Source organism: Lethenteron reissneri, unplaced genomic scaffold (assembly GCF_015708825.2).
Source record: "Lethenteron reissneri isolate LAM-NWPU_2019-01 unplaced genomic scaffold, ASM1570882v1 scaffold_115, whole genome shotgun sequence".
Classification (NCBI taxonomy): domain Eukaryota; kingdom Metazoa; phylum Chordata; class Hyperoartia; order Petromyzontiformes; family Petromyzontidae; genus Lethenteron; species Lethenteron reissneri.
The window spans coordinates 694761-718060 of NW_026890838.1; the positions used below are offsets into that span (position 1 = coordinate 694761).

A 23300-nucleotide genomic window follows, 5' to 3' on the forward strand; every position below is an offset into this window, starting at 1 on the left:
CTCCAATCTCTTCTCGAGCCAATGCCATGCCTGTTTCGCCCCTAATATCTGGACTAACAGAAACTGCTTGAGCATGCGGTAACTGGGAATGCGGGATTCATGACCGAACCAATGCAGCCTCGACTGCTAAAGAGACTCAAGATTATATTCTTTCTTGATATCTTAAAGATCTGTAAGCTTCTAATACAATATAGTCTGGTTGAATAGATGAAACATAGGAAGACCAGCCTTCATTGTATAAGCTAGCACAGATGGTCATTTAAATAAGTTAATATATATAAAAGGCAAAGTTGTGAATAATGTTTAGCATACTTCCCAACATGCAACAAACTGGAAATTTGCCATGTGGGTACTTTCCAGACTGTACACCATGCAAAAATTATACACTTTTTGGGGGGGGGAGCTCAATAATGCATATATTTTTTGCACGGCAAGTGAGCTGTGACGTCAAATCTGTCATGTGACCCGCACGTGCGGAAGCGTAACGCATTGTAGTGTAGCGGTTAGCGCGCTGCACTACGAACCCGGCGACCCGAGTTCGATTCCCGCTCACGGCCACCACTGGTGACGATTATTTTAACCGCTCCTAGGCCTCCCCTAGGTCGACTCAGCCTCAAACGAGTAACTGGTGTGGTGTGAACATTGCCACTGGGGAGACAAAGGCGGCCAGGCGTGCTGCTGTCACCCACCCCTCGTAAGTTCATATTTTGCATCCACAGAGTAATATCTGTGGCCAAGAAGAATCACAGCTGTGTTTTTAAATCCTTTATATTAAGTTCACTTGCTTGCGCGCTTACGACCGTGCAAATCTTTCGGTCGTTTTTTTACCCACTTCCCGTGATCCAATCGAGCTGACATTTTGCACACAGACTCGTTGTGCGTGACAATACATTTTCGTGAAAATTTTTGTTCCAAAATTTTACACTTTTTAGGAAAAAAAATATTACATGTAATTACCAATTGCTTAATGGTGGCAAGCAATCATCTGACCCATAGGTGGCAGCCATCTCAAGCCAGAGGACGAGAGGACTCTAGCCGCCACGCATATAAAGGATTTATAGTGAAAAACTTTGTTTTTACGGGTTAATTTTTTAGTTTCTGAAAACACTTGTCCTGGTGAGGGTCGTGGTGGCAGCATGCTGAGGAGGGTGGTCCAGGTTTCCCTTTCCCTGGCGACAGACTCTAGCTCATCCTGGGGAATTCCCAAGCGTCCCCAGGCCAGCCGAGCGACATAGTCTTGAGCCAGCCCCGGGGTCTTCGCCCATTGAGACGTGTCTGGTAGAGTTCCAGGGGGAGTCTATTGGGGAGCATCCTTACTGATATTCTATATTGATATCACCCCTAGAGCCAGGCCCAGGGGTTGTGTTCACCAACAAGCGCCTCGTGGCCGCGTGACCCACGTAACTCAGTCAGGCCAACTCGAATTGGCTAAGTGGTGCCATTCTGTGTGTGGAACATCAGCAAGATGATGAAGGGTGAGGGGCGGGTGCGATGCCAGTATGGCAGAGAGAGGGATGGTCTCAGACGGACTAGACCTTGGTGATGAACACTCAAAGCTTTGTATGGAGCAAAAGTCCAGGCACCTTCCACATAGTTTCGATTTAAAGCTTTCGTGACTGCAGGGATTCATCAACTTGGTTCTTTCGGTAAAGTCACGTAGAAGGGAAGTAATAAAATAATAAAAATAAAACATAATAAAACAATTCTCACGACGTTTCGGCCACAACGCAAGCAGCCGTCCTCAGGTGAAGAATGAGACAATGCCAAGCTAGGAGCTTATATATAAGCTGCGTTGGAGGTGGAAAAAAGAGCGCCTTAACAAAAGAATGTGCATATGAAAAGGAATTTAGCATATACATGGAAAATGCGTAGGAGGTGGGCGGGGGGGTTTCAAAGTCATATTATGCCCATGCATTATGCAGGATCAACAGCACCAAGGGGGGGTGCAGGGATTAGCAGTAACAAAGGAAAGGAATGTTAATGATATGTAGCTGCAGTTACTCAACAACCACGTAGAAAACTAAAGTATAAACTACCTAAAAAACTAAAGTATAAATTGCATAGCACCATCAGTATACTTACTATACTCTACACTAAACTGAGTCCCTAACAGCAAGTAATACATTACAATTCAACGTCGTAAAAATTATATAATATGCTTCCATCTAAACTTTATTCTATTGTATCACACGAGCATATACCGTACTATATACTGCCAACATTAAATTATATACTGTATTGCTGTAAACCATTGCTGTAAACCTTATACATTTAATATAACACTATGTATTATTCTACCCACCCTAATGTGTGTCGAAATGGTTTATTACGTCCTTCCAATGATTGCTAAGCCAGAATCCATCTTCTCGGTTAAAATTGTCTCTGTGTTTGTATATGTGGATCGCCTCATGAACGAATCTCTCATGATAGCCAGATGGCTTGCAGAGAACCTCTGTCTTGGAGAAGTCAATATCATGTGAGCCCACTGAGTTGTAACAGTGATCTGCCACGGCTGAGGTTTTGTCCTACCGTGTTTCAGGTCAGCTTTATGTTCACGGATGCGGTCCGAGACATGTCGTTTGGTTTCCCCAATGTAACTGCTACCAAGCTCTTAAGACTAATGGTTACTCCGACTACACAATCCGCAAAGCCATCACTCCAACCATCAAGAAGGATCCTGTTGAGGAGCCTTTCAAGACCATCACCTTACCCTACATTGCTGGGGTCACAAAAAAGATCTCCAAAATCCTGATTAAACACAAGATCCAGGTCCGATTCAACACAGTACATAAAATCCGTGATCTGGTACCGTCTGTAAAAGATGTGGTTCCAGACATACAGTACCCTGGCGTCTACAAACTAAGTTGCCTCTGTGGTAGCAGTTACATTGGGGAAACCAAACGACATGTCTCGGACCGCATCCGTGAACATAAAGCTGACCTGAAACACGGTAGGACAAACACCTCAGCCGTGGCAGATCACTGTTACAACTCAGTGGGCTCACATGATATTGACTTCTCCAAGACAGAGGTTCTCTGCAAGCCATCTGGCTATCATGCGAGATTCGTTCATGAGGCGATCCACATATACAAACACAGAGACAATTTTAACCGAGAAGATGGATTCTGGCTTAGCAATCATTGGAAGGACGTAATAAACCATTTCGACACACATTAGGGTGGGTAGAATAATACATAGTGTTATATTAAATGTATAAGGTATAGGTTGGTTTACAGCAATACAGTATATAATTTAATGTTGGCAGTATATAGTACGGTATATGCTCGTGTGATACAATAGAATAAAGTTTAGATGGAAGCATATTATATAATTTTTACGACGTTGAATTGTAATGTATTACTTGCTGTTAGTAACTCAGCTTAGTGTAGAGTATAGTAAGTATACTGATGGTGCTATGCAATTTATACTTTAGTTTTTTATGTAGTTTATACTTTAGTTTTCTACGTGGTTGTTGAGTAACTGCAGCTACATATCATTAACATTCCTTTCCTTTGTTACTGCTAATCCCTGCACCCCCCCTTGGTGCTGTTGATCCTGCATAATGCATGGGCATAATATGACTTTGAAACCCCCCCGCCCACCTCCTACGCATTTTCCATGTATATGCTAAATTCCTCTTCATATGCACATTCTTTTGTTAAGGCGCTCTTTCTTCCACCTCCAACGCAGATTATATATAAGCTCCTAGCTTGGCATTGTCTCATTCTTCACCTGAGGACGGCTGCTTGCGTTGTGGCCGAAACGTCGTGAGAATTGTTTTATTATGTTTTATTTTTATTATTGTATTACTTCCCTTCTACGTGACTTTACCGAAAGAACCAAGAAGACTTCCACACAGTGTTACAGTCTAATGAAAGAATGCTGCTCGACTAATTTGAAGTGAGGCTTTGGCTCTCAAACCAGAGCTGGTCGTGAATACATTAACCAGGTATGGGAGCTCCTCCAACACTTGTAGAACTGCCTGTTTATTCATGCAGAGTTGAGCAGTTGCAGTGTTGTATGACATGAAATTCCCAGGCAGGTGATTTATTTCTGTAGAACATTTGCAAGGCCCCATTTCATGATGGCACAGAACAAGATTCCATAATTCCATCTCACTGAAAAGCCATTACCAAATCATCAGCAGATATAACATGGTTGACCAGCAGGGAACAATCCTTTAACTTTAACCAGGTATCGATTAGCATATCATTGTAACCGTAACAAATGCAATGGTTGTATTATGACCATTGGGAGCATCTCAAACTACATAGTTATTGAAGATACTATGTAATGTAATGCATGGGGCCAGAGTGAATTTATGTCACAAGCCATGTTGAACAGGTAATCGCTCGCACTCCTGGTCATGCAGCATTAGACCGTTCTGCCGAAAATCATACGAATCCTCAAATAATGTGAACAGAGAGATAGATTTGAAAACAAATAACAACCCAAAGCCCCAAGCCTCTTTATGGTACTTTCGGCCTTAATTAAATCAAGAATGCAGAGATCAAGTTTCTGTTGAAAATCCGTAAGCCTCTGCTGTAGTCAATAGACAGAAAATACAGCGGACCCTTGCATATCGCGGAGGTTACCTTCTGGGAAATTGCCGCACGAAAGCAAAAAGCGCGATATTCAATACTTAAGCCTTACCTAAGTAATGGCGTTCGGTAAACGTGAATTAAAATTTACAACATCACAATTGAATTAAGTACTGTACTGTATTCCAAATAAACTAAACAATTGAAATAAACACGGAGAACCCGTTTCCAAAAAAAATTCCAAGACAAAAAACGTGTATAAATCTATTAAGATAAAGCAGACTTTGCGCTTGTGTAAATTTTTTTGTGAACCAAATTGCGCCAACACACCCCAAACTTTCCATGTGTACTCACGGGGGAGTTAGTGTTTTTCGCGCTATTTTTAGCTTACCTGCTCACCTTCAACACCTGTACCACCTGCACACCCCCCCCCCGCTCCTCACCTCCCCCCCTCACTTTCTCTTGCCATGTGTTAAATCCCGGGGCATTCTCACTACGTCCGGTTTGCCACACATGAAAACACGTTTTGACATTTCATCTACTACAATTCCACGCACTCACCATAACATAAGTGTCTCCACTGCACTGCTATATTTGTTCTCACAGATCTACTTGCTTGTCTGACAATACTAGACAGACTCACCAGCATTGCTAAAATGTCAACACCAAGATGCAAATCCTGCAAGATGATGGTTACCGTTTCCTACTCCGCCAAACTGACCCAGCAACAGACTTGCCAAAACAAAATAAGATTTCCGCCATGGACGTCTTTGCCTTCAGGATCATGGTACGAAACTGCAGCTTTAATCTCTTCTTGAGATGCAAAAAGCTCTTCCACTAATTTTCTGTCGACATGTATGCTAAAATTTAAGCTTCATTAAATTAAACCCACAAGATGGCAAAACATCCTACAAGTCATATTGCTGTGGCAAAACATGCCCTAAGGAAAACTCTTTATGTTCACAGTTTCAAGTGTGCCACGGAGAAGATGACTTCAGAATACAATGTTGTCATTCATGCCGACTAAAGTCCTCATGGTCAACATGAGTGCCGCTTAAATGCACTCACAACATCTGACGTCGCTGTCATTCTGACAGCTGAACAACATTTCACTCGAGGCATCGTCTTGCAACTGAGGAACAATACCCTACATAAAAATGAAACACACCGATCCTATGATGCTGTTTAATGTCTAAAGATTTTCTGGCAAGGTGATGATGGCTACAATTTCCTACTTTGCCAAAGTGACCCAGCAACAGGTTTGCCAAAACAAAAGATTTCCGCCATGGACTTCTTTGCCTTCAGGATCATGGTATGAAACGTCAGCTTAACTCTCTTCTTGAGATGCAAAGAGCTCTTCCACCAATTTGCTATCGATTAGCATGCCAAAATTGAAGCTTCATTCGATTAAACCTATCAGATGGAAAAAACACATCCAACATTGTCTATCCTGAAGCTCTCCTAGGGAAACGGATTTAAAAGCTGCCTTTATAATGAAACAAACAAGCCCTGCGATTGTATAACACAACCGAAAACTCGTTACAAAAACACACATTTACCGACTCAGAAATCAATTATTCTAACAAAGCCAATATGGCAAGACATTACTATTAATGTTTGATTACTGATACCTGTGCAAAGCCGGGTAACTTAGCTAGTACTGAATAAATACTATACTTTAGATGTTTGTGCTTGAATGGGGAGCGGTAGTCCAACGGTTAGCGTTCTGAGCTATAATCCCAGCGAGCCGATTTATATTCCCACAGAGCCAAGCCACAACATTTGGCTGTCGCCTAATGAAGCTGGTTATAATTACTGGCGAAACGTCGTACTCAGATTGTAAATGTTGTGGCTTGGCTCTCCAACGCACAACCGGTGTAGTGCTGTACTAGTGACGAATTGGCCACGTTCTGTTTATGTGACAACCCTTACTAGTTGGCTGTGTCGGGTGGTGGCGGGTTTAACGACACCTTTATATATTTAGACGATCTAACCCAGGGGTCCCCAACCCCCGGGCCGCAGACCGGTACCGGTCCGTGGCCTGTTAGGAACCAGGCAGCATATCAGGTGAGCAGCGAGTCCACGCGTGGCCCGCCCATTATTTTATTTACCACTTCCATCCATGCCTCTTTTCCGCACTGCGCACATGTCTCAGTCACAGTTTTGGAAAGCCCACAAGCTCTAACCATAGCCAAAATGAGTCAAAAACAAACGTAGCTGGAGAGCTCCTTTGAAAAGGGGGAAAGACCCAATGATGAACCCCCTTTGCGGATTGTAGGTCAGAATATCCGTTCATCCTGAGGGCTTGGTGTACGTGCGCCAGCTCACTGGCTAGGTTATGCTGGTCGGAGATGAAACGGGCCCCTATGGTGTAGTGTTTTTTTTATGAGGGAATTCTTCTAGGCTGGATGGTGGTGGGAGTCAGGCTTTAGATAGGCATCCGTGTGGGTGGCTTTCCTGAAGACAGAGTGCCCCAACGAGCCAGCAGGTCTCTTCTCAATCAAAACATCCAGGAATGGTCGCTTGCCATCCTTTTCCAATTCCATGGTGAATTTGATAGATGGGTGTATGGAATTGATGAGTACTCTTGGCGGGGCTAGAAGTGGTAAGGTGGTGGAAGAACAGATAGAGGACGTGAGGCAAATTGAACAATCATTGGAAGGATGTTATCAACCAGGTAATGCCTTAACTTGTTGTTTTTGTTGTTTCCATCATTACCTGCCAATTTACTGAAAGCCCCACCCACGCCCCCCCCACCACCCCATCTTCACGTCCTCTTCCCCGAGCGCTCACGCGGCCCCCTACCCCACAGCCCCCTACCCCACAGCCCCCTACCCCACAGCCCCCTACCCCACAGCCCCCTACCCCACAGCCCCCTACCCCACAGCCCCCCCCTCTCTCTCGCCCCCCTTGCCTCCTCCCACCTCTCTTACCTATAAAACCTCTTGCCACGGCAGCTCTTTATCCGACTTCAGCATTTTCTTGCTGTGGTTGTCCCACCTGATGAAGATCGCTTGCGTTGCATTCGAAACGTCGCGATTTGTTTGATTTTATTTCTACCTACGTGACTTTACCGAAAGAACCAAATAGTATGGATTCCTGCAGTCACGAAAGCTTAAAATCAAGATCAAGCAGAGAATTAAAGCAAATGTAATCAGGCGAGGGCAGGAGGCAAGGCTCCGCATGGCTAGGCCCCGCATTGTAATGTTCCAACCTGGACATCGATTCCATACTCGCTGCGACTCAATTGATATCCCTACGAGAGAGGAGCGAGGCTCTACCTGGGTAAACAACAACAACCACGACAACAACCACGATGTGAACTTCTCACCACGGATCTCAGTGAGCGCGAGCGGAGATCGGCAGCTTCCTGGTGTTTCGTGACGTCATGCGGCAGCAGGTGACATGACGTCACTAGTGAGTACACCCCCCCTCGCGCCGATGAGGTAATGCAGTGGTGACGTCAGATAGCGGGGTTAGAATTTAAGGTTATTAAGATTCCTATTCCAATGATCCCTTTATTGAACATTGACCATTTGGGTGCGTGAGCTCAACAACGTTAACATTGTGTGTACAACCTGTGTATACACTTGATTTGAAGCTTTCGTGACTGCAGGAATCCATACTCTTTGGTTCTTTCGGTAAAGTCACGTAGGTAGAAATGAAATCGATCACGACGTTTCGAACGCAACACAAGCACGACAGCTACGATGTCTGCTGCTCGTAGTTGTCGCGATTTTTACCTGAAGACGGGCGCTTGTGTTGCGTTCGAAACATCGTGATTTATTTTATTTCTACCTACGTGACTTTAGCGAAAGAACCAAAGAGTATGTGTATAGAGTGTGTGTCTACAAACTGTGTATAAATGTGTGTACAAACTGTATACAGTGTGTGGGGCCGTCCATAAACGGCGTCATGAACCTGGGGGGGGGGGGGCAGACATTAAGACATCTCCTTGTAGGCATGCTGATTGTGGGGGTTGCGTTGCGTGCGTTGTTTGGATTTGGCATTGTTGTTGGTTTGGTTGTGGTTGTCCGCATTGTATCTTCTAACGAGTAAGTTGTTCCTTTTCGGTCCTAGAACAATGGTTATACATTGCCTTAAATGTTTGATTCGGCCTAAGATAAGTTGGGTTAAAAATGTGTTAGCCGGGGATGGCTATTTTTTTAAGAGAGGGGGGGGGGTGATGTAAAGACAATACGGAGCGATAGAGGGACAGTATGGTTCCCCTGGACCGTGATTACTAATGGACATACTCATGATGATTGATGGGACAAGCGTTAACAGGATCACATGAGGAAAAGCACGGGACCCAATGGCGGCAAAGTGTAATGCGGGATGTTGGTGTGGGAATCGTTGTCGTCGTCTTGGAATATTGAAATATTCTCTGCTGCGTGGCTGGCTCCGCCCTTGGCCACCACCACCTTCCAGAATCCTCGGGAGGATATGGATCCCAACCACGTGACCACCCCTAGCCCCCACTTGGGGCCCCTTTGTAGACTTAACTGGTCACGTGTCCTCCCGGGTCAAACAGAGTGCCATGGCCTTTAGTACCTCAGCCTTCCGCCACCACTCACACACCCTGTCCTGTGGGGTTGGCACTGCACGCCAAGCGTGGTGCCATCTAGCACTATCAATCAGCGCTCACCGGGCGCCTCTAGGGCCGGTACTACACCCACACCCTTGTGGTGTCCGCGATGTTGTTAGGGCCAGCACTGCACGTTGACATCCTGCGACGTCACTACATATGTCTACTGTGTGTACGCCGTGTATGTCTACTGTGTGTGCACTGTGTGTATGTCTACTGTGTGTACACTGTCTGTGCACTGTGTGTATGTTTACTGTGTGTGCACTGTGTGTATGACTACTGTGTGTACACTGTATGACTACTGTGTGTACACTGTGTATGTCTACCGTGTGTACACTGTGTATGTCTACCGTGTGTACACTGTGTATGACTACCGTGTGTACACTATGTATGTCTACTGTGTGTGCACTTGTGTGTCTACTGTGTGTACACTGTGTATGTCTACTGTGTGTATGTGTAGTGTGTGTGTCCACTGTGTGTGGTCAGAATGCAATAAAAAAACATACATTCTGGTTAATGCAGACATGATTCCTTGTAAAAGGGTTCAGTTTGGTGTTTTAACATCTTAACACCTGTTTTGTTTCCAGAAAAAAGGGTAAAAATCCATTATCATATTTTGGTACTGGCAAAGGAGGTCCCATGTTATGGCAAGCACTTTATGTGTAATGAGTGCGTCCTTAAAATGTTCGCGTTTAGCAACTGGAAGCAAATGCAGTACCCGTCATGACGTGCCTAGGAATTTTGTACACACCGCAGATTGTAATGTTTTTTTTAGCAGACGGTCCGTAGAGTAGTGAGTTTCAATAATCGAGCCGTGTTGAGTTTGTATTGTGTGCCTGTGCGTCCTATATTTGTAACGCGATGGCCATCCCTTTGTGCACCGTGCCCACCTTCAAAGGTGCTCGCAGCAGTCTCTGCTTCCCACTTCTCGCCATCGCGCTCCCTCTTTTGACAATGACACCAACATGCAATGACCTATGCGTTTTAAATGACACAATAGTACATTTTACATCCACTGTTAGGCAGACGGTGTGTGATGCCGCCGCCACGAAGCCGTTCAGCAGGCGCCCCAGCTACGACCTCGCCACCACCAAGCGACGGAGCTGACCCCGCGTCCCCCTCATCTCACCTCACATGAACACACCCGCACGCATTTCCCCCCCCCCCCCCCCCCATAGAGCTCCGAGGGGAGGTCACCTGGCCGACCGGTTTTTATCCGAGAAGCCCTTATCGGGATTAAACTTTCACGGTTTCCGGCGACTAGGGAATTGGACGACCTCCCCCGACGCTACTTTGCACCGCGGCGCTGCGACCGGCCTTAAGATTGCAAGGTCGCAGCGAGGGGCCACTCGGCCACCGCGGGTGAAACGCATCCCACACACCCCACACACGCCAGTATCGACGGGGCAGGCAGAGGGAATAAGCATTGTGATGGAGGAGCATCATTAGAAAACACGCAGCGCATCTGAACTGCATAATCAGGCAGCGGAGAGACGGCATAATTACGCTCGGGCACGCAGGCACCATTGTTAGGGGAGTTAAAGGATAAGGCTGTTAGTATAAATAATCAGGAGAGCGGGGTCACGCGGGCAGCCGTGCACAAATTCCCACGGCGCACCTTTGTAATGGACGCCGCCGCATAATCTGCAATAACAAAGGCATGCGTGAGAAAGGAATTAACTTGCGGAACATCCGATTAGCATATCGAAGGCCCACGGTACGTGGGAAGGGGGTAGGGGCCTGAGTCCGGGAATTGGGATAAAAGGGAGCGTAGCGAGGTAGAGCTCTCTCTTACTCCGAGAAGCCAGCGTCCAAGACGGCCCCCAGCTCTGCCCTCCGGACATCCGTGCGACGTGTCGAGGCAAGCAGCGAGGAAAATCCACGGAACGTCGAGTGCCTCAAACCGTGAGTAAGGAGGTAAAAGTATTTCGTGAACGATAAATAGGGAATAGGTCCCGGGATAGTAGAGTAGGCAGCCTCATCAATTCATACTGACTCAACAACCAGTCCCGGGTAGCAGACAATAAACCATTAACATCTGATCGTGGCCTCGTGTGATCTCGTATTATAAGTGTGAACGCGTGTGGTACTGTGTATGCGTAAGCTAGCGGCGTGCGTAATCGGCGTACCCCAGGTGCGCGATCATAACGTGAGCGGCCAGCAGGCGGCGAGCGCTGCGCAGAGCGGCGCAAGAGTGGGTATCGCGTGTGGAGCTGTATGCGTGTGTGCGTGCACGTTCACTACGTGTATAATACAGGTGCGCGATCCTAACGTGAGTGGTCTGTGTTGAGTGAGTGCCGCGCAGAGCTGTGTGTGGGTGTGCGCGTACGTAATTAACCATGCCTATTACGCGGACCCGCGGGGGAGGGGAATCCTCGAGCGACGTATCTCACCCCATGGGTGAAGAACCCAACAGCGGTTCGCCTAGTAGCGAGGGGGCGAGTAATGAGGTTAACCCGGCCGTTAGCGGTACAGAGGGAGGGATCTCGGGGGCCAGCGACCCTCACATATTGGTGTCAGAAACGGGACGATCCCTCGCACCCCCAAGGGAAAGAGGCCCCCCAACCCAGATTAAAATCAAATGCACATTTACGGGCAAAGGAATTCCATCATGGAAATCGTTTGCCCGCAGCATCAGGGGGGCTAAAAAGGTTAATGGGTGGTCGGATGAGGAGGCGTTGCAGCAGTTAGAGATAGATTTAGATGGACGGGCAGCTGACTTTGTGGAAGCTTTGCCCGCAAGCGCACAAACTCAGTGGGAAAAATTAATGTGCGAACTCGAACGGCGCTTCGGCGCCTATGACGAGGAGGAGGCGCAGGCGGCCTTAGAGGCACGCCGCCGTCAGCCCGGCGAGGATCTGCGAGATTACGCCGAGGACGTACGCATGTTGACCCAGCTCGCGTACCCGGAGCACGAGGCGAAAGTAATTGAGAGCCTCGCCGCCAGGAAGGTCCAGCGATATTTGGCACGCACCCCGTGGTGGCAGCCAAATATAGACGGTGCACGCTTCTCCTTTAACATACTTGTCGAGCGTGCGCGTAAATGCGAGAAGCTCTCTGGTGAGCGCGCGCAGCCTCGAGGGAGGGGACGAGAGTGCGCCGTAGCGAGCCTACTCTCGGACGAGGAGGAGGAGCTCGCCATCGCAGGAAGGGGACAGGCAAGGGAGCCCCAGAGACCCAGCGAGAAAACCCCGGGGTGGGTAGCTGGGTTACAGGCCGGTATGGGAGATATGATAAACAGGCCGGTATGGGAGATATGGTGAGAGGGTAACCCAGGTACGCGATGAAACGAATAAAAATATGACCAAACTGCAATCCTCCGTTGAGACCATCCGATCCGAAATGGGGGACCTACGTGCCACGGTAGGGGGGTTATCTGGAAGGGTAGCCCGACTAGAGGTGGAGGGTGGACAGCGGCGTAATTGGGAGGGAGGGTGTGGGCAGGGGGCCCACTACGGAGCCGCCCCCCCCTCCTCGGGCATGTTATATGTGCGATCGCCGAGGGCATTTAGTGAGAGACTGTCCTGAAATCACCCGAGCTAGGCAGATGCGGGGGTTAAACTCCAACGCCCCCTAGAAAGCGGACCAACTAGGGGTGCAATCGACGCGGTCCCGATACAAATAGACGATAATGAGAATAATGGCGAGCGAGTGATCTCCACACAGGTTCCAGCAACAACGCCCACAGAAACGGTGACTCCTGGCGACTGGCTACGGGAGTTGATGGTGGGGATCACGGGGGCCACGTCGCTGGTGGAAGGGGAGGTAAACAGAGTGCGTACCCGAATCCTGCTGGACACGGGGGCAGTGGCCTCGCTCGTGAGCGCAGCGCACTGCAGCGCGATCGGGGTCGACGTGCGTCACCTGCAGGCCCCGGACCGCGCGCTGCACACGGCGAGCAGAGCCGGAATGGGGTTGCTGGGGAGAGCCACCCTAGAGGTCCGCATAGGCAGCCAGGTGTGCACCCAGGAGTTCTACGTGTCGAGTGCGTTGTGTCACGAGTGTATTGCAGGTACCGACCTCTTAGAAAAGCTGGGACTCAACGTGCAACCCCGCCAGCGATGCGCCACCATGGAGAGCAACGGCGAGCGGATACCGTTCCTGGGACGAGAACCGACGCGCCCCCGCTTCACACCTGTGGTCGCTATCCTGGCGACGGCAGTCACCATCGGGCCGCTCACCGAGATGCTGGTGCCGGTGACAACATCCCCCACCGACCCCGCGCTCCGACCATCAGGGGAGGTAATGCTAACTCCTCACCCGGAGTTGGCAAAACGGTATGGGATCGTGGGATCCGCCACGTTGGTAAACGCAGATGGGGACCGATTGTTTATGCGGATGTTTAACCCCCACAGTACCCCAGCGATACTGCGACGGCGCACCCCGATAGCCACCGTACACCTCTTGCACGCACGCCACTCTAACGACTCGGTGTTCGCACTCTGGGCTGAGGACCCCGGTCGTCCTGAGGGTGACTAGGACCTGGCCTGGCGAGTCGGCCCGACTCCCCGAGCCGAGGTCGTCCCCCTGCTCGACGCGTTACATGTGTAATAAAAGGACTCGAACACTTCTTTCTGTCTTCGTGTCTTTATTCGGGTTCTCGTCTTTACCTACACGGCACTCTGTTATAACTCCTGTATTTGTAGCCCCCGGCTATTCACTGTTATTGTAGCTTCTTCTTCCCTCCGACTCTCTGCTTCATCTACTCCCCTCTTCCCTGCAGACTCGCTGCTACCCTTGCAGACTCCCGCTGCCACTCTTATGTGCAGACCCTCCGGCTGCTACTGTATGCAGACCCGCTGCCCACTCTTGGTCTCTGCAGCCCCGCTGCTGACTGCAGCCCTTCCTGCTGCCTCGGGTCGGTCACCGCTGGCCTACGGTGCCGATCCTCGTTGCTCCCCGTGTTCGTGGCGATCTCGCCACACCCCGCTTCGCCCTACGTGGCCTTCCTCCGTTCCTGGTTCCCCGTCACTCCCCTTGCTCTTCCGGTTCCCCTCCTTCTATACTCAACCCCTCTCCCCCCACGTGACCTAACTCCTCCCCCCCTGACGGCACCTCCGAAGGGCCGTTTACAACCGCATTACATCACCCTCCCCCCTAAAGAAAATCCAGCCGACCTCGGCTGAATTGCAACCTGAAAAGCAATGCGGGTGTAAAGGGCCAACACGCAAAAAGACACGAAGCATTGAAGAACATTATAACAATAACACAACACAACACAATCTAACGAAACGTGAGGGATTTCGAGCGAGTACGGGTAGCCGGGCCGTCCCGGACGGTCGGCGGCCCACCCGCCGAGCGGGAACGTGGAAGGGTTTTAGGGGCGACGGGCGCAAGTTCTTCCGTCGCCATTGGAGGCCCGCCACTGTCCCGCTCGCGTCCAGAAACATCCCGTACTCGCGTCCGCGGAGGGATAGGAAGAGCTGCAGGTCCCGTGGGTTCTGCGGCTCCGGTCGGCGTCCCACAAGCGGAAGGTCCTCCTCCCTGCGCTGTCACGGCCGGCTTGTCTGTGAAGGGTACGACAGGCGCTCTCGCAAGGTCAGCAGACACAGGCAAGGGCGAGTCGGCAGCAACAGACCCCGGCAAGGCAACTTCGGGAGATGACGCATCCGGCCGTGGGGCAATGTATGGCTTCAACCGGGACGTGTGCACGAACCAACGCCGTGCACCAACCTGAACACGCGCCGACTGTGGGTTGGGAACCTCAATGAGGCGGACCGGACCCTGCCAAGGTCGATGTAATTTAGGAGATGTACCTGGCCGCACCTGTGGGCAATGAAGCCAGGCCAGGTCCCCCTTTTTCCAGGGACACTCCCCCTTTGAACGTCGGGCACACCGCTCATTCCTGGCCTGAGCCTTGGCAGTAGCCATGCGGGCATTTTCCCTCGCCTCAGCGACACGCCGAACGTTGTCCTTAATATACTCAGGAAGAGGCTTAACAGGCCCCCTCGCACCGGTTCCCAACTGGTCATGAATCGGCGGCACGTTCTCACGGCCGTACATAAGGAAAAACGGCGAGTATCCAGTAGCCGCGTGCGGCGTCATGCGATACGCCGAAAGCACCCCAGGGATATGCAAATCCCAATCAGATTGGTTTTCCCCGACTGTATGGCACAGCATGGCGGACAGAGTCCGATTCAACCGTTCCACCATACCATCCGTTTGCGGGTGGTAGGGGGACGTCCGTATCTTTTTAGTTCCAAGAGCCGCACACACCTCCCCCAACAATTTAGACGAAAAGTTACGTCCCTGATCCGTAAGGAGCCTCTCCGGAGCCCCTTTGTCCATTACATACCCAAATAGAAAGGCGTCCGTGATAGACGCCGCTGACTGGTCAGGCAAGGGCCAGGCCATCGGCCAGCGAGAGAGGTACTCCACCCCCACCAGTAAATACTTATTCCCTTTAGCTGATGGCGGAAAGGGTCCCAAAATATCTAACGCCACCAACTCATTAACCCGAGATACTTTAATCGATTGTATCGGCGGAACATATGGATGTTTAGGCGGCTTACGGCGGGCACAATCGGGACACGCGCGAACGTGACCGACGACATCCGTCGTCATGCCGTGCCAATAATAGTCTCGTTGCAGCGTCAATAGGGTTTTCTGCACCCCCAGGTGTAAAAGTGTGTCACAGTGCAAAGATCTAATCAACTCATAGCGCAATGACGCAGGCACAACGAGACGCCAGTGTTCCTGTATCCCTTCCCTCCACATCAGTAACCCATCTCGGAGAGCAGTTTCCGAATTACCACCCGCACCGACTTCCTTACCCGCCTTCTCCGTTCGTTTCCGTAACGACACCAAAGAATCGTCCAACATTTGCTCCCGAATCCACACAGACCTTGGAAGACGCAAAATCCCGTCAGCCGGTCCCCCTTCAACCGGTCCCGGTGTAAGCGGAGGTTCGAGAACATCCACTGCCCGCGCGACAGGCTGAGGGGGGGGCTGAGCCGGTCCACACCTATGCGTCCCCGACGCACACGCACAAGGGGATTGTTGCGGCAACCTGGACAGTGCGTCCGCGTTAGCGTGACGCACACCCTTCCGATGGTGAATTTGGAAGGAGAATTCTTGCAACGTGTCCAGCCATCTCGCCAATTGTCCGGATGGCTGGTCCATCTTAAGAGCGTACTGCAAGGCCGCATGGTCCGTTCGGACAATAAACGACCGACCGTACAGATACGGTCGAAATTGGCGGAGAAAATACACAATAGCCAAAAGTTCCCTGCGAGTGACGCAGTAACGAGTTTCCGCGGGAGACAAAACCCGACTCCCGTACGCCACCACACGCTCAACACCACCTTTTGACTGGGACAACACCGCCCCAATCCCGGTGTCACTCGCATCAGTATCCAGAATGAAGGGATGTTCAAAATCCGGATAATCCAACGTCGGCGCAGTAGCCAGTAGATCGCGCAGGCTCCGAAACGCCGCCTCCTCCGGCGGTCCCCACACAAATTTGTGCCCCTTCCCAGTAAGGAGATGCAAAGGCCTGGCGATAGTAGCGAAATTCGGAACAAACCTCCGGTAATATGAGGCGAACCCCAAAAACCGACGCACATCACCCACCGTGGCGGGGGTTGCCCAATCCTGGACACACGCAGTTTTCTCTGGATCCGTGGCCACCCCGTCCGCACTAACAATATGTCCCAAGTATCGAACGGAGCGTTGCAGTAGATGACATTTCTTAGGCTTGAATTTCAAATTAGCAGAACGCATTCTGGCAAAAACGGCCTCCAACCGCAATAAATGCTCATCAAATGTGCGGCTGAAGACAATAATATCATCTAAATAAATGAGACATGTCTCCCACTGCAACCCCGTCAATACCAACTCCATCAATCTCTGAAAGGTGGCAGGGGCTGCATTCAACCCCATCGGCAGACAGTTAAATTGGAACAACCCCTGCGGCGTACGGAACGCTGTCTTTTCCCGCGAGGGCTCGTCAAGGGGAAGCTGCCAGAAGCCCGAAGAGAGATCTAGCGTTGAAAAAAACTTAGCCCCTGACAAGGCGTCGAGAGAATCGTCCATACGCGGCAGGGGATACGCATCTGCCACCGACACTTTATTTAACTTCCGAAAATCCACACAAAATCGTAATTTACCATCTTTCTTTTTAACCAACACGACAGGCGCGCCCCACGGGCTATTAGACGGAGATATAATATCCGCTTTCAACATGTCTTCCACTGCCCCTCGAATGTGCTCACGCTCAGCCGGACTCATCCGACGCGAGTTCAAGCGGATAGGGGCCGCGTCCCCCGTTTCGATGTGATGAGAGAGCAGCGAGGTGCGTCCCAAGTCCAAATCGTCCGAGCTAAACACATCGGAATAGCTCGCTAATAATTTATGAATCGCACAACGCTGCTCAGCGGAAAGGGCCGAATTTTCCGCACATAGTTCGGCGATCCAACGATCGTCCACCCCTCCGTCGTGTGAAACACCACCCACCAGCCCCCCGTCCGGAATGTCACTCTGAGCCGTAAACGCCGTAGTGGCGTGTGCCACAACGGTACCAGCCGGCACACACACGCTTTCAGTACTCGCATTTAACACCTGCAAAAACGGGCGCTGATCCGGACGGACAATGGTTTGCGCCCCCACCAGTGCCAATCCGCCCGTAACAGCGGCGGACGGCGACAGCAAAATTCCACAAGCACCCTGCCGACCCGGAACCGGCTTCCGGTATCGTAGGGGAATGAGCATCTGCGAGCCAGGTGGAATATCAACTGAAACTTCCGATAACGCCTGCACCTGGGCAACCGGAGCCGGTCGCCCCCAGGTGGACTGTAAAAACGCCAATTTGCGGCCCCCTGGTAGTTCAATGCAATTTTCATTGATTCTAATTAGAATGGGCATCTTAGCCAAAAAATCCGTGCCCAACAAGCAAGGAACCGCCAGGGACCTCGAAATTAACACAACGCCCGAGGCCGAGACCCCCCCGATAGAAATATTAGCGTCCACCTGTCCCACGATGCCCATACTACCCCCGTTCGCAGCGATGCAGGAAGCGTAAGCCGGCCTCACGGCCCCCGGTGGGATGTTCAAAAGATGGAATATGACATCCGAAATAATGGTCGCGGACGCCCCGGAATCCACCAAAATACGCACGTCCACCCCTTGGATCGACCCCGGTACAGTGGACGAACCTGTAGCGGCCGCGACAACCCGCCGAGCCAACTTACGCCACTGCGTTATCGAGCGACAAGGCGCAGATACTGGCCTCCCATATTTTAGAACATCCGCGTCGCACAACAACGGCGATGAGTGAGGTGTCAGGCCTTGCCGGGTGTCTGGTGCGCACCGACTTGCCTGTGCCGGAGGGTCTTTCTTTGGGGCGTCCGCTGTCGAGGCCTCCTGCTGGGGCGGCCCCGGAACCCGGGCCCAGCAGTCCCTGGCATAGTGGCCCCGACGGCCGCAGCGGAAACAGTCGACGTCGGGTCGGCGCGCAGCAGGCACCCCGTCCCGACGTGGCCGCGCCGGCGGCGGAGCCCGCGGCCCCGGCCCGCTTCGAGCCGGCCACGGAGTGGAGGCGGCCGACAGCTCCTTTGGGCCGGTCGCATCCGGCACGTACACGGCCTTTGTAGGGTCCCACCCTACGGCCCCCCCATCGACGACAGGACCGCCCGTCCACGCCGTGACTTGTTTCCAGCGGCGGAGATTGAACTGGGCGTCCAAACACTTGGCCGCGGTCCGGGACGTGAGTTTCTCGTGACCGCACGCCGGCATAGGAATGCCCAGATCCCGGGATAACTCCAACATCTTCCCCAAGATGAGAGGTTCCAGCAGGTCAGGCTCCGTCTCCGGGTAAGCGGCCATAGCGAGTTCCAGCACGGCGCCCCTGTACGCTACAGGCGACTCCTCCGGTGCGCGTTGCTGCTGCACGAAGCGGCGATGGGCGTCATCCGGTGGCTCGTACGCGTCCGCCATTTCGTCGAACACTCCACGCAATGTTTTCTTCTTCGCAGCTTTTATAGAGCGAAAAAAACGAACAGACTCATCGTCAAGGAGAGTCGGAAGCACCTCCAGCGCCTCGGCGTCCGTCCACCTTGCCGTTCGTACCGCCGCCAAAAATCGACAAGCGAACGCACTCCAATCGCCCCCGATGGAGAACTCCTTAACAGTTGTAAGGTGACGACTGCGGCTCCTTGGCCTGCTTCCGTCCGTCACCGACTCTTCCGGCGGCAAGTTCAGCAAGGCGTCGCAACGCGGTGTCGCCAAGATGGCGGACGATCCTCGTGGCGGCCCCAAAATGGCGGCTTCCCGCCTTCCGTGGTGCGCCACGCCCAAGATGGCGTCTTCACGCCGCGTGGCCGATGGCGGCGCCATCGAAGACACTCCGGGCTCCTGCCGATCACCACCATCCCCCTCCAACGCCGCCCTTGGCGTGACAAGGTCACACAATTCGGTGATGACGGTTTTAAGAGTCGCCAGCTGCTCCGCCATTCGGGTCCATCTCACATCTTCGTCCTTCAGCGCAGACGGGGCGGACGCAGCGGCAACTTCCTCGACACCCGGGCCCTCACGGATCTCCCCCTCCGCCGAAGTGAAGCCGACCTCAGGAGGAAGCTCGTCGTCGTCCGATGATGAAGCCGACGCCGGAGATGGGATATTCTTTTTCCTCAGTTGTTTCGCCATGCCGTTTCACTTCTGACTCCAGTGTAATAAAAGGACTCGAACACTTCTTTCTGTCTTCGTGTCTGTATTCGGGTTCTCGTCTTTACCCACACGGCACTCTGTTATAACTCCTGTATTTGTAGCCCCCGGCTATTCACTGTTATTGTAGCTTCTTCTTCCCTCCGACTCTCTGCTTCATCTACTCCCCTCTTCCCTGCAGACTCGCTGCTACCCTTGCAGACTCCCGCTGCCACTCTTATGTGCAGACCCTCCGGCTGCTACTGTATGCAGACCCGCTGCCCACTCTTGGTCTCTGCAGCCCCGCTGCTGACTGCAGCCCTTCCTGCTGCCTCGGGTCGGTCACCGCTGGCCTACGGTGCCGATCCTCGTTGCTCCCCGTGTTCGTGGCGATCTCGCCACACCCCGCTTCGCCCTACGTGGCCTTCCTCCGTTCCTGGTTCCCCGTCACTCCCCTTGCTCTTCCGGTTCCCCTCCTTCTATACTCAACCCCTCTCCCCCCACGTGACCTAACTCCTCCCCCCCTGACGGCACCTCCGAAGGGCCGTTTACAACCGCATTACACATGTACCATGGGCGGATTTACCTAAGGGAGAGGCCGATCGGCTGCGCGAGTTACTGCGGGAGTATGCCGATGTGTTCAGCGAACACGACTCGGACGTGGGTCGGACCGACCTTGTTAAGCACCAAATTGACACCGGTGCAGCCCGACCCATCAAACTCCCTGCGTACCGAGTGGGCGCACCCGAACGCGCCCAGATCAAAGAGGCGGTTGGGGACATGCTTTGCGATAACATAATTCAGCCCTCGGCGAGCCCCTGGTCAGCCCCGGTGGTACTAGTAACGAAAAAGGATGGGTCAACCCGGTTCTGCGTCGATTATCATAAACAGAACGCAGTCACGCTCGGCGACGCCTTCCCCATACCCCGCATCGACGACACTTTTGACAGCCTCGCCGGAGCGCGATATTTTTCCACTCTCGATCTCGCGTCCGGGTACTGGCAGGTGGAGATGGCGGAGGAGGATCGACCAAAAACCGCATTCACCACCCCGATGGGGCTATTCGAGTTTCGAGTACTCCCGTTCGGACTCACCAATGCGCCCGCGACGTTCCAGCGGCTGATGGAGTTGGTGATGCGGGGCTTGCAATGGGAACAGTGCCTGATTTACTTGGACGATGTGATAGTGTTCAGTAGATTTTTGTCTGAGCATTGGTCCAGGTTACGAGAGGTATTCAAGCGTCTGCGAGCGGCTCATCTCAAGCTCAAGCCACGTAAGTGTTACATCGCACAACGCGAGGTGGGGTACCTAGGGCATCACGTCAGCGAGGCAGGCGTGCGCACCGATCCGGAGAAGGTACGCAGCCGTAGTGGAATGGCCACGGCCAAGGAATCTGACGGAGATCAGATCATTTTTGGGGCTCGCCACCTATTATCGTCGATTTGTAAAGGGATTCAGCAAGATCGCACGCCCTCTCACCCAATTCACCTCCCCTAAGCACCCCTATCAGTGGACGGGGGCCTGCCAGACGGCCTTCACCACTCTCAAAGATCACCTCACCCACGCCCCCACCCTCGCTTTCCCCGATTTTACCACCGATTTCATTTTGGACACCGACGCCTGCAGCAGCGGGCTGGGCGCGGTGTTGTCACAGGTACAGGATGGGACGGAACGAGTCATCGCGTACGCCAGCCGGACCTTGAGTGGGGCCGAGCTAAACTATTGCGTGACCCGCCAAGAGTTGTACGCCGTGATTTTCGCGTGCAAACAGTTCCGGCCGTATTTGTACGGCAGGAGATGTCGCGTACGCACTGACCATTATGCTCTGCAGTTCCTTCTTACATTCAAGGAGCCGCGGGGGCAGATGGCCCGGTGGTTGGCGCAGTTGCAGGAGTACAACCTGCAAATCGAGTATCGGGCTGGCCGGACGCATGCAAACGCGGACGCCTTGTCGAGGCGACCCACGGTGTACGCCGAGACAAGGGCGGAGGAGGCCTACCCGTGTTTCACGGGGGGACGCTGCCGGCAGGCAACGGACCCCCGAGAGGCCGCGGCCACTGACCCCCCCCCCCCCCCCAGCGAGAGAGAGTGCAGTGTGCGCCACAGAGATCCTCACAGGTGGCACCGAGGATCCCGTCGACCGCCCGGTAAGCGCGGGACCCGCGGCTCGGGACCCGATCGGACGGATCCAGGAGGACGTCGGCTGCGCCTTCCCGGGCCTAAACGACGAGCAGCTGAGACAGACCCAGCAGCGAGATCCGGATCTGGCGGCAGTGGAGGCGGCACTGCGGGAGGAAAAGAGTGCCCTACCAGGACCCTGGAGCGGTTTGTTTGCCCGGTTGTGTGTGCAGAATGGAGTGGTACGGGAGTTAACCGAGGCCGGCCAGCCGGGGTGCATCTGTGTTCCTGCCCAGGTGCGACCCCAGCTGCTACGGCTGGTGCATGACCACCCACTCGGGGGCCACGATGGGGAACGATGCACGCGAGAGACCCTGCGTCGCCAGTATCTCTGGCCCAAATTGGCACAAGACGTGGCGGCCTGGGTACAGGGCTGCCGCGCCTGTCAGCAGTGCGGGCCAAAACCGGCACGATACCAGGTACCCCTAAGGCCGTTCCGCGTCAGCCGCACGAATCAGCTGGTCGGGATCGATCTACAGGGGCCATTCCCGCGATCCCATCGAGGCAACCGGTATATCCTAGTCGCAGTAGAGTATTTCACCCGCTACCCCGTAGCAGTGGCCATCCCTGATAAAACGGCCTTGATGGTGGCCCGGGCATTTGTGGAACATTACGTACTGAAGCACGGGATCCCAGAACGAGTCCTCACCGACCAGGGTAGTGAGTTCGAGGCCGAGCTGTTCCAGGCACTGTGCCGAGAATTCGGAATCCAGAAAGACCGAACCACAGCGTACCACCCCCAAGCGAACGGTATGGTAGAACGCATGAATCAGACCCTAGCGGGGAAACTCAAACGTATGGCGGCCGCAAATCAACGGGATTGGGACGAATACCTCCCCTACGCCCTTTTTGCTTACGCCACCACCGTGCACACATCGACGGGACAAACCCCGTTCCTAATGATGTTTGGTCGTGAGTCTCGTTTACCCGCAGATCTGCTGTTCGGCGTTCCCCCACCCCAAACGGAGGAAGGGAGCCGCCCCGTCGAGCACCTGATGGAGACCCTACGAGGGGTCCGGGGCCGGGCCTACCCGCACGGGGAGGCTGCGCATCGGCGACAGCAGCAGAGCACCCGCCCCCGCATGGAGCCCCCCCTCTTCTCGACAGGCGAAAAGGTATGGCTACACACCCCTCGCGTCGGGACCGGACAGGTGGGGAAGCTGACGACCTACTGGCGGGGACCGTGGACCGTGGTGCGGCAAATCTCCCCCTGGACGGTATTGATCCAAGGTGGAGAGAGAGGACGCGAAACGGTGGTCAACGTCCGCCGTTTAAAATCATGGAAAGCAGCTCCGGCGGAGGAGATCCCCGCCGCCAGAGTACCGCGGACCCACGGGACCCCCACCCCACCCGGG

General features: G+C 52.8%; 3 protein-coding genes across 3 annotated transcripts in view; 2 read left to right on the forward strand and 1 right to left on the reverse strand.

Moving 5' to 3' along the window:
• Positions 1-7929, reverse strand: part of LOC133361596 (oocyte zinc finger protein XlCOF6-like) — a 61968-nt gene extending 54039 nt beyond the window's left edge. Inside the window, exon 1 of the mRNA XM_061580533.1 lies at positions 7873-7929. The gene's annotated coding sequence lies outside the window, so the exon portion shown is untranslated. The remainder of the gene's footprint in view (positions 1-7872) is intronic.
• The window catches only part of LOC133361624 (zinc finger protein 664-like), a 346361-nt gene that overhangs the window by 251660 nt on the left and 71401 nt on the right, over positions 1-23300 (forward strand). The window lies entirely within an intron of this gene.
• LOC133361583 (uncharacterized) overlaps positions 1-23300 on the forward strand; it is a 35988-nt gene that overhangs the window by 12578 nt on the left and 110 nt on the right. The window contains 3 exon segments of the mRNA XM_061580507.1: positions 20380-21132; positions 21134-21250; positions 22413-23060. Of these exon segments, the coding sequence (XP_061436491.1) occupies positions 20380-21132; positions 21134-21250; positions 22413-23060 (1518 nt within the window).